The 12,114-nt window shown below is 49.9% G+C and overlaps 1 protein-coding gene across 1 annotated transcript in view; it reads right to left on the minus strand.

Moving 5' to 3' along the window:
• Positions 1-4,020, minus strand: part of LOC144608725 (pannexin-3-like) — a 38,729-nt gene extending 34,709 nt beyond the window's left edge. Inside the window, exons 1-2 of the mRNA XM_078426756.1 lie at positions 3,840-4,020; positions 208-347 (exon numbers count right to left, since the gene is read on the minus strand). Of these exons, the coding sequence (XP_078282882.1) occupies positions 208-347; positions 3,840-4,020 (321 nt within the window). The remainder of the gene's footprint in view (positions 1-207; positions 348-3,839) is intronic.
• Between the last annotated feature and the right edge of the window lie 8,094 nt (positions 4,021-12,114).

Raw genomic sequence — 12,114 nt, forward strand, 5'->3', positions numbered from 1 at the left:
CTGTACCCTGGTGCCCTGTACCCTGGTACCCTGTACCCTGGTGCCCTGTACCCTGGTACCCTGTACCCTGGTGCCCTGTACCCTGGTGCCCTGTACCCTGGTACCCTGTACCCTGGTGCCCCGTACCCTGTACCCTGGTGCCCCGTACCCTGTACCCTAGTGCCCCGTACCCTGGTGCCCTGTACCCTGGTGCCCGTGTGGCCATACCTTGTGAATCCAGAGTGATGACTGCATGTTGTTGTGGGGGTGCAGCTGGTATTGGAGCAAGGTCTCCCAACAGTACAAGTCTACATAGGTGGCCTGCTTCAGCGAGAAGTTTCCCGGCGGGAAACACGTTATTTGTGATCCTGAAACACAGACAGTGATAATATCATCAAAAAACAGACTGTTGCAGAAACTCAGCAACTGTGAAGGGAAATGGACAGATGATGGTCGGGTCGTGACCTATCTTCAGACTGATGTTGATGGATGGTCGCTGGTGGAGAGAGGTGAGGGGCAGGAGCTGGCAAACGATAGGTGGATCCAGGGGAGGAGGGATTGATTGAAGATGTCAGATGGGGAGTGATAGTAACACGGCTAGAGCTGGAGAAGACCGAAGATAGATAGAGCTCTAAGGGCTAGTGGAATCAATGGATATGGGGAGAAGGCAGGCACGGGTTACTGATTGTGGATGATCAGCCATGATCACAATGAATGGCGGTGCTGGCTCGGGCCAAATGGCCTCCTCCTGCACCTATTTTCTATGTTTCTAAGAATGAGGATGGTGGAATCTGATAAGGAATGAAGGTGAAGAAAAATGGGTGGCCTGGGGTTGGGAGGAGTAGGAGATGAGCAGATGGAGGAGGAGGAGATGAGCAGATGGAGGAGGAGGAGATGAGCAGATGGAGGAGGAGGAGATGAGCAGATGGAGGAGGAGGAGATGAGCAGATGGAGGAGGAGGAGATGAGCAGATGGAGGAGGAGGAGATGAGCAGATGGAGGAGGAGGAGATGAGCAGATGGAGGAGGGGAAAATAAACAGTGGCGCACTGGCAGAGTTGCTGCCAAACAGCGCCAGAAACCTGGGTTCGTCCCTGACTACCTACAGGTGCTGTCTGTACGGAGTTTGTACGTTCTCCCGTGAGCTGCGTGGGTTTTCTCCGAGATCTCCGGTTTCCTCCCACACCCCAAAGATGTACAGGTTTGTAGGTTAATTGCCTTGGTATAATTGTAAATTGTCCCTCGTGTGTGTAGGATAGTGTTAATGTGCGGGGATCGCTGGTCGGCGCGGAGTTGGTGAGCCGAAGGGCCTCTTTCCGCGGTATATCTCCAAACTAAAGATGTGTGTACACAGGGGAGAGTGGGAGGATGGGGCTGGCCATAAATTCAATGTTCATGCCATTGGGTTGTCAGCTGCCCGTGGAATATGATGAGCTCTTCCCCCAGTGTGCGTGTGACCTCACTCTGACAGTGGAGGAGGCCCAGGACACAAAGCTTAAAGTGATGAGATCCGACTGGGCTGCCAGACAGAAGGCAGGTCATCTAGTTACACTTGGTCCATTTGAATTATCTTGGATATCTGGCCATTTGTGGTTGGTATTTGTGGTTGGACATCATGTGTCACTGAAGCCCAAAGACACTGGGGTAGAGTTACCTCAGTCAGGGACCCCATCACTGGGGTAGGGTCATAGAGACCCCATCACTGGGGTAGAGTGACGGAGACCCCATCACTGGGGTAGGGTCATAGAGACCCCATCACTGGGGTAGAGTGACGGAGACCCCATCACTGGGGTAGGGTCATAGAGACCCCATCACTGGGGTAGAGTCACAGAGACCCCATACAACATAGTGGTATGAGCTTTGATTTCTCTAACTCCGTAACCCCCGCACTCCCTCCCTCTCTGTCCCTCTCCCACATGTGTCGCACCAGGTTCTTGTTCAGACCTAGCGAAGAGCTAACAATGGCCTGCTTCGCTTATCATCGTTACTTTTTTGAATTTCTTTCATTCATTTGTTCTCTCTCTTTCTACATCACGGTCTAGATCTCTCGTTTCCCTTTCCCCTAACTCTCAGTCTGAAGAAGGATCTCGACTCGAAGCTGTCCTGCTGAGTTATTCCAGTACTTGGTGTAAACAGTATTTGGTTTAAACCAGCATCTGCAGTTCCTACCTACACTTGTCCAATTAAAAGTCCGAGCAGGTTTAAGGCAGGGAGCATCGAGCAGTTTCCAGAAGATACTTCCATGTGGCCTCCTACATAACCAACCTCCCCCTGTCCCAGTGGTGGGGATGTGGGGATTGTTCAACCACACGCTGCCCCACAGCAGACGGAACAGACTGAAGATTCATCAGGGAAACTCCTTCGCTAGTCCAGTCCGTGCCACATAATCTCTCACGTCCAGTGAATAAGACCTGACTTTAATTTCTCATCGGAAAAGAGCACTCCCGTCCCACCAATCGCGAGTCAAATCTCAACAGCAAGTCGATGAGAGCGGGGGTTGAACATGGCCTTCTGGGTCAAGGTGGAAATGTTATCATCAGATCCACAGATCGTTTAATGTAAACTTGGGCTTGGGATGATGCACAAGAAAATATCTGGGAATAAACTCATTGTAAACATTGTTTGAGCAGCTGGAATAAACTGGACCCGTTCAGCAAACTAAAGAACACCACTAGAAGCGAAGTGTCAGCCTCCCCGGCACTGAAATTCCTATTCATCTATCTTATTGATTAGCTCATTGCAAGTGACCATCAAACCGTATTAGCTGATAATTAAGTATTGATTAAACACACATGAAGCATAGAGCAGATAATCAGCATTCACCAAAGCATAAACTATGAAGACGGCTCGACCCGAAACCTCGCCCTGTTCCTTTGCTCCAGAGACGCTGTAACGTGCAGTAACCAACTGCAGAGGCTGCTTTACACCGAAGATAGAGACACCAAATGCTGGAGTAACTAAGCGGGTCAGGCAGCATCTCTGGGGTGAAGGGATGGGCGAGGTTTCGGGTCGAGACCCTTCTTCAGACTGAGCATTAGGGGAGAGGGAGACTAGGAGATAGAGAAGTGTAAGAGATCAAAATAGATGAGATCAAGGAAAATGTAGGATAGATCCGTGTTAACTGTGAGATGATGACAACAAATCAAACAGAGATAAAATGTAATCAGGGACAGTCAGCCTGGCTAGAGAACTGGGAAGAGGGGGGGAGGGAATGCAAGCAAAGTTAGAGAAGTTAATGTTCATACCGTTGGGGTGTAAGCTGCCCAAGCGAAATATGAGGTGCTGTTTCTCCAATTTGCGGTGGGCCTCACTCTGACAATGGAGGAGGCCCAGGACAGAAAGGTCAGTGTGGGAATGGGAGGGGGAATTAAAGTGCTGAGCCACCGGGAGATCAGGTTGGTTTAGGCGGACTGAGCGGAGGTGTTCAGCGAAACGATCCGAAATGTCACCCACTCCTCCTCTCCAGAGATGCTGCCTGTCCCGCTGAGTTACTCCAGCATTTTGTGTCTATCTTAGACGTAAATCAGCATCTGCAGTTCCTTCCTGCACATAAATAATCAACCCCCGACTAATCAGTCAGCGGAAGGGGGGGGGGTCCAGCCCATCCATGTTCTGCAGAGACGCTGCCTGAGTTACTCCAGCACTCTGTATTAGTTTGTAAAGCAGCATCGGCTGGTTCTTGATGAACTATTAACATACATTTAGCAAGCAGCAGCACTACATTACATTACATAATTTAATCCTTAATCAAACAGTGTTTACTAGACGTGAACTCCAGTTGGCCATTAGCGAGCCAGGGCCCCGTGAGTTAGTAACGGATCAATGTGTCAGACAGTGAGTGGCACCGGGCACATTCACTCACGCAGAGAGATTTCCTTGGCCAGCGCCGCTGAGACCAGGAGCAGCGGAAGTCCCACGGAGATAAACTTGATCACCCGGTCGCTGGGCAGTTCCAGGCGAAGCCCCTTGGCCCGAGAATCATGCACTTCCCGGATCAGAGAGTCGGACAGAATGAACTCAGTAGCGATGCTGGCGATCGACATGTTGCGGGAACCAGCGGCGGCGAGGAGGAGACTCGGGACAGAGAGAGAGGGAGAGGGGGTCCCGACACAGAGAGAGGGTCCCGATACACGGGGGAGAGAGAGGGGGTCCCGATACACGGGGGAGAGAGAGAGAGAGAGAGAGAGGGGGTCCCGACACAGAGAGAGGGTCCGACACACGGGGGAGAGAGAGGGGGTCCCGATACACGGGGGAGAGAGAGGGGGTCCCGATACACGGGGGAGAGAGAGGGAGAGGGGGTCCCGACACAGAGAGAGGGTCCGACACACGGGGGAGAGAGAGGGGGTCCCGATACACGGGGGAGAGAGAGAGAGAGTGCCCTGACACGGGGGAGAGAGAGAGAGAGAGAGAGAGGGGGTCCCGACACAGAGAGGGGGTCCTGACACGGGGGAGAGAGAGAGAGAGGGGGTCCCGACACAGAGAGAGGGTCCGACACACGGGGGAGAGAGAGGGGGTCCCGATACACGGGGGAGAGAGAGAGAGAGGGGGTCCCGACACAGAGAGGGGGTCCCGATACACGGGGGAGAGAGAGAGAGAGTGCCCTGACACGGGGGAGAGAGAGAGAGAGAGAGAGAGAGAGGGGGTCCCGACACAGAGAGGGGGTCCTGACACGGGGGAGAGAGCGGGTCCCGATACACGGGGGAGAGAGAGAGAGAGGGGGTCCCGACAGCTGAAAGACCCAGCGACTCTCTCTCGGACAGTCAGGGTGCGCCGTTATCCCGCTCTGTTTGAAGTAAACGATTCCCAGGACAGGGATCAAAATATAGGATTGGTGTGAGCTGGGGATTATATAGGAAGCTGGGCTGGGCGAGAGCTAATGACAGGCTCCTGGTGCCAAGAAGCAACTGGTATTTGTTGGGACCGAGTACAGAAGGAGAGGCCGATGCGACATTCCTACCCACTCAGAGAATATGTCATGTTAACCAGGCCAGCCCGAGCCTAAACACAGAGGAGCGGGGAGATTAGAGAGTACAGTACCCAGACCGCGGAGACTCTGTGGAGCGAGGCAGATATTTATGGACACACAGCCCACGATAAATGCACTTTCCACAGCACTGCGCCAACGTGCCCTGCCCCATTGGCTGCACGCTTCACCACATCAAAGACCAAGTCTTGCACCCAGCACGTTGCAACACAAGCCAAGCCCACGGTGCGAAACGGGACGCGCTGGGACTCGGAACAACATTAAAGTGAGAGTGGAGGGCAAGGCGGGGGTAGAGTGGAGGGCAAGGCGGGGGTAGAGTGGAGGGCAAGGCAGGGGTAGAGTGGAGGGCAAGGCAGGGGTAGAGTGGAGGGCAAGGCGGGGGTAGAGTGGAGGGCAAGGCGGGGGTAGAGTGGAGGGCAAGGCGGGGGTAGAGTGGAGGGCAAGGCGGGGGTAGAGTGGAGGGCAAGGCGGGGGTAGTGGAGGGCAAGGCGGGGGCAGAGTGGGCAGGGGGGGTAGAGTAGGCAAGGGGGGGTAGAGTGGGCAAGTGGAGGGTAAGGCGGGGGTAGAGTGGGAAAGGCGGGGGTAGTGGAGGGCAAGGCGGGGTAGAGTGGGCAAGGTGGGGTAGAGTGGGCAAGGGGGGGTAGAGTGGGCAAGGGGGGGTAGAGTGGGCAAGGGGGGGTAGAGTGGGCAAGGGGGAGTAGAGTGGGCAAGGGGGGGTAGTGGAGGGCAAGGCGGGGGCAGAGTGGGCAGGGGGGGTAGAGTAGGCAAGGGGGGGGGTAGAGTGGGCAAGGGGGGGTAGAGTGGGCAAGGGGGGGTAGAGTGGGCAAGGGGGGTAGATTGGGCAAGGGGGTAGAGTGGAGGGAGTAAGGAACCCTGGATGATGAGAAGTTGAGGCTCTGGCCAGGAGAAAGAAGGCATGGGCCAGGTTTAGGCAGATAGGATTAAGTGTATCCCTGGAGGAGGTTAGGGGAATGATCATAAAATCATAGATCATAAGAGATAGGAGCAGAATTAGGCCATTTGGCCCATCGAGTCTACTCCCCCATTCAATTACAGCTCTCCCTCCTAACCCCATTCTCCTGCCTTCTCCCAATAACCGCTGACACCCGTACTAATCAAGAATCTATCTATCTCTGCCTTAAATATATTCACTGACTTTGCCACCACAGCTTTCTGTGGCAAAGAATTCCACAGATTCACCACCCTCTGACTAAAGAAGGTCCTAATCTCCTTCCTAAAATAATGTTTTTTTCATTCTGAGGCTATGACCATCCCTGGATTTGTATGTAAGCCCTCTTAAAATAAATACTAGCACTGCATTTACTTTCTTTACTACTGATTCGACTTGCAGATTAACGTTTTGGGAATCCTGCACTAGCAGTCCCATGTCCTTCTGCTAGTCACTGGCAGCCAACCAGAAAAAGGCCCCTTTATTGCCACTCTTTGCCTTCTGCCATCCAGCCAGCTTGCTGTCCATGCCAGTATCTGCCCTTTGATACCTTGGGCTCTCATCTTCCTTAGCAGCCTCCCATGTGGCACCTTATCAAAGGCTTTCTGAAAATCTAGGTAAACAACATCTACTGCCTCTCCTTTGTCCTGCTATTTACTTCTTCAAAGAATTCCAGCAAATTTGTCAGGCAAGACCTCCCCTTCACAAAGCCATGCTGACTTTGGGCTATTTTATCGTGAACTTCTATGTACTATGTAACCTCATCCTTTATAATGGACTCTAAAATCTTACCAACCACCGAAGTCAGACTAACCGGCCTATAGTTCCCACTACTCTGCTTTGCTCCCCTCTTGTGCAGCGGGGTAATATTGGCAATTTTCCAGTCATCTGGGACCTCTCCTGTCTCTAGTGATTCTTGAAATATCACTGTCGATGCCTCCACAATCTCCAAAGCCACCTCTTTCAGAACCCTAGGGTGCAGTCCATCTGGCCCAGGTGACTTATCCACCATCAGCCCTTTCAGCTTCCCAAGCACCTTCTCCCTAGTAATTGTCTCTCCACTAACTTCCACCCCCTGACTCTCTTGAATTTCAGGCACGTTGCTGGTGTCTTCCACTGTGAAGACTGATGCAAAAAAGTAATTTCAACTCCTCTGCCATTTCTTTATTCCCCATTATCACTTCTCCTGCATCATCCTCATGTGGTCCAATGTCCACGCTTGCTTCTTTCTTACTCTTTATATAACTTTTGCTTTCCTCTGAATGAGGGGCAAATCACGAGGGCCAAAGAGCGCAGGAAATATCTCTATCAGAAAAGATTAAGGAGGATCCAGAGATTTTATATTAACAAAGAAAGACTAACCAGAGAGCGAATAGCATCCCTGAGAAATGACCATCTCTGCGTGGAGCCGCTGGAGGTGAGCAAGGTCCACAGTGAATATTTCTCCTCAGTTTTTACCACAGAGAAAGACGTGAAGACTGAGGAACTAGGGGCAGTTAAAGGAGATATTGAAGGTTGAAGGTAGCTTAATCTCCTGGGACTGATCAGATATATCCAAGGACACTGTGGAATGCAAGAGGTCCCAGCACCGAGCCTTGCGGCACCCCACTAGTCACTGCCTGCCATTCTGAAAGTGACTCGTTAATCCTTACTCTTTGTTTCCTGTCTGCCAACCAGTTCTCTATCCATGTCAGCACCCTACCCCCAATACCATGTGCTCTAATTTTGCCCACTAATCTTCTGTGTGGGACCTTATCAAAGGCTTTCTGAAAGTCCAGGTACACTACATCCACTGGCTCTCCCTTAGTCGATTTTACTTGTTATATCCTCAAAAATTTCCAGAAGATTTGTCAAGCATGATTTCCCCATCGTAAATCCATGCTGACTTGGACCGATCCTGTTACTGCTATCCAATGCACCGCTATTACATCTTTAATAATCGACTCCAGCATCTTCCCCACCACCGATGTCAGGCTAACTGGTCTATAATTCCCTGCTTTCTCTCTCCCTCCTTTCTTAAAAAGTGGGATAACATTAGGTACCCTCCAATCCACAGGAACTGATCCAGAATCTATAGAACATTGGAAAATGATCACCAATGCATCCACGGTTTGTAGAGCCACCTCCTTGAGTGCTCTGGGATGCAGACCATCAGGCCCTGGGGATTTATCAGCCGTTCAGTCTAATCAGTCAACCCAACACCATTTCCTGACTAATGTGGATTTCCTTCAGTTCCTCCGTCACCCTAGCACCTCTGGCCACCAGTACATCTGGGCGATTGTTTGTGTTTTCCTTAGTGAAGACAGAACCAAAGTACCTGTTCAACTTGTCTGCCATTTCCTTGTTCCCCATAATAATAAATTCACCTGTTTGTGTTTTCAAGGGACCCACATTTTTCTTCATATCCCTAATGAAGCTTTTACTATCCTCCTTTATATTCTTGGCGAGCTTACCTTTGTACCTCATCTTTTCTCCCCGTATTGCCTTTTTAGTTATCTACTGTTGATCTTTAAAAGTGGGATCCCAATCCTCTGGCTTTCCGCTAATCTTTGCTATGTTATACTTCTCTTTTATTTTTATACTGTCCTAGATTTCCCCAGTCAGCCACGGTCACCCCTTAAAGTCTTTCTTCCTCTTTGGAATGAACTGATCCTGCACCTTCTGTATTATTCCTAGAAATACCTGCCATTTTGCCTTCCGTCACAGTGAGGAATGTGGGAGAGTCATTGACGTGGATGTTTATGTTAAAATGTATTTTGTATGTTTTGTTGCTTTTTATTGGTATGACAAATCAAATTCCTCGTATGTTGATTATGATTATGATTGCTGTTCTACCGTCATCCCAGCTATGGTCCCCTTTCAGTCAACTTTTGCCAGCTCCTCCCTCATGCCTCCATAGTGCTCTTTGTTCAATTGCAATATTTGCAATTGCAATTGTTCACTTCTGATTTTACCTTCTCCCTCTCAAATTGCAGATTAAAACTTATCATATTATGGTCACAACCTCCTAATGGTTCCTTTATCTTGAGTTCCCTTATCAAATCCGTTTCTTTACACAACAGTAAATCCAGAATTGCCTTCTCCCTGGTAGGCTCCAGTACAAGCTGCTCTAAGAATCCATATCAGAGGCACTCCACAAACACCCTTTTTAGGGTCCAGTTCCAGCCTGATTTTCCCAGTCTACCTGCATGTTGAAATCTCCCATAACCACCGTAGCATTACATTTGTGACATGCCAATCGTAGCTCTGGATGCAACTTGCACCCTATCTCCAGGCTACTGTTTGGGGGCCTGTAGATAACTCCCATTAGGGTCTTTTTACTCTTACAATTTCTCAGTTCAATCCACAATGACTCTACATCTTCTGATTCTATGTCACCCATCGCAAGGAACTGAATTTCATTCCTTACCAACAGAGCCACCCCACCTCCTCTGCCCACTTGCCTGACTTTTCGATAGGTCGTATACCCCTGAATATTTAGTTCCCAGCCCTGGTCCTCTTGCAGCCACGTCTCTGTAATCACAATCACAATTACTATAAAACTTTATTAGCCAAGTATGTTTTGCAACATACGAGGAACCTAATTTGCCATGCAGTCATAACAATAAAAAGCAACAGGACACACAAAATACATTTTAACATGAACATCCACCACAGTGACTCCTTCACATTCCTCACTGTGATAGAAGGTGAAAAAACAGTTCAATCTCTCCCTTCATTGTCCTCCAGCGGTCGGGGGCTCTAACCTTCCGTTGACAGGACGATCTTAATCCCATAGCCGGGGGCGAGCCTTCCTCATCGTGGCGATCAAGCTCCTTCATCGGGGGGATCTCAACTCCCCGCGCCGGTGATCTACCCCGGGTCGGGACCATTCGAACCTCGTGCAGCTTTTGGAGCTCCCGACCGGTCTCAACCCAATACTGCGAGCTCCTGATGTTAAAGACCGCAGGCTGCATTGGAGCGTCGATCCCAGGTAAGGGGTCGTAGGCTCAGATGATAAGTCCACGCCCCCGCGGGGACTCAAAGTCAGTCCCAGGCAAGGCCGCCAGCTCCGTGATGTTAGGCCGCAGAGCGACCAGAGATACGATCCAGAAAACAATCGCATCTCCAGCAAGGTAAGAGATTGAAACAAAAGTTTCCCCCGACCCCCTCCCCCACCCCCCACATAAAGCAAACCAGAGAACATTTACACAAACTTTTGAAACTTACCAAAAAATAACAAAAAGAGTTTGAAAAGGACAGACAGACTGTAGGCGAGGCAGCCATCGTGCAGCGCCCCCTAGCCACAACATCATACTTACCAATTTCGAACTGAACCTCAAGCTCATCCACTTTATTTCTTATACTTCGCGCATTCATATATAACACTTTTAATTCGGTATTCATCTCCCCTCTCACACCGGTTCCTATTTCACCTGACCGTACTCTCTTATCCTTTCTTGAACTTTCCGTCCTATTAATTCGGGTGTCTTTCGTAACTTTTCCTGTACTCTCCTCCCCTTTAACCCCATCTTTATACTCCCAATTTGTCAACCCCTCCCCCCCGCTATTTAGTTTAAACCCTCCTGTGCAGCACTAGCAAACCTGCCTGCCAGAATGTTGGTCCCCCTCCAGTTAAGGAATACCCGTCCCTTTTGTACAGGTCACCCGTACCCCAGAAGAGGTCCCAGTGGTCTATAAATCTAAATCCCTGCTCCCTGCACCAGCCCCACAGCCATACATTCATTTCCCCTATCTCCCTGTTCCTGCCCTCACCAGCACGAGGTACAGGAAGCAATCCAGAGATAACCACCCTGGAAGTCCTGCTTTTCAGTCTTCTTCCTAATTTGCTAAACTCACGTTGCAAAATCTCTTTCCTCTTTTTCCTGACGTCGTTCGTGCCCACGTGCTCAACTACTTCTGGCTGCTCACCTTCCCTCTCGAGGATGTTCGGAAGTCGGTCCGAGCTGGAAAAATCCATAACAATTGTATGAAAAACTAGAGGATGAGCATCTGAATCTCCAAGGAGTAATGGAGTCAGATGGCAGACATAGAAGAAGCGGAAGAGGTTTAGTGGGAATCTATGGAGATGGTTGGAACCTGGAACAAGTACCTGGGTGGTGGTGGTGGCCTCTCACAACATTTAACAAGCATCTGGACGAGCACTTGAATAGTCCCGGTCCAGGTGGGTCATTGTAGACTCTGGACAATGTGGGTAGATGGGGTAGTGTCAGTGGGTAATGGATGGTCAGCATGGGCCTGGTGGGCTGAAGGGCCTATATCTGCTGTCTGACTCAATGACTCAGTGATTCAGGTGGTCTCCCACCAGAGGATGTACTTCCTGCGGCAACTGAAGAAACACAATCTGCCACAGGCAATGATGGTCCAATTCTATACTGCTATCATTGAGTCCATCCTCACCTTCTCCATCATGGTCTGCTTTGGCTCAGCCACCAAGCACGACATCCGGAGGCTGCAACGGATCGTTCGCACAGCTGAGAAGGTTGTTGGCTGCAACCTTCCCCCCATTGACGAACTGTACACTGCAAGGGGCAGGAAGCGAGCGGGCAAGATCATCTCTGACCCCTCTCACCCTGGCCACAAACTCTTTGAAGCACTTCCCTCTGGAAGGCGACTCCGGAATGTCAAAGCAGCCACAGCCATACATAAAAACAGCTTTTTTCCACGAGTGTTAGTTCTACTCAGTAACCAAAGTCTGTAGACTCTTTTTTGCTCTGGTTTATATTCACCCACATGTTTAGACCGTAATGGTGTATCCTTATTGTTTTGATGTGTTTATGCTTTATTCTTAATTGTTAACTGTATGTTTGTGTTGTCATTTGTGAGCGGAACACCAAGGCACATTCCTTGTATCTGCATACTTGGCCAATAAACTTATTCATTCGTTCATTCATTCATTCATTCATTCATTCATTCATTCATTCATTCATGTATCAGGCAATGCATTCCACAATCTAGCCATCCTCTGGCTGAAAGATTCTTCCTCAGATCACCTCTAAATCTCCTCCCATTCATTGTGTATGTGCTGCCATTTTGGGACCTCCATAAGTGGATCATCTCACACTCATCAGGATTAATTCCATCTGCTATTGCTAGGCCCACGTTAGCAACTATCAATATCATCCTGTAACTAGCCTCCCATCCACACCACCAACTCTCATGTTACCTGCAAATTACTCATCATACTTCCGACATTAATTTCAA

The sequence above is a fragment of the Rhinoraja longicauda genome, chromosome 32 (genome assembly GCF_053455715.1).
Source record: "Rhinoraja longicauda isolate Sanriku21f chromosome 32, sRhiLon1.1, whole genome shotgun sequence".
NCBI classification, from domain to species: domain Eukaryota; kingdom Metazoa; phylum Chordata; class Chondrichthyes; order Rajiformes; family Arhynchobatidae; genus Rhinoraja; species Rhinoraja longicauda.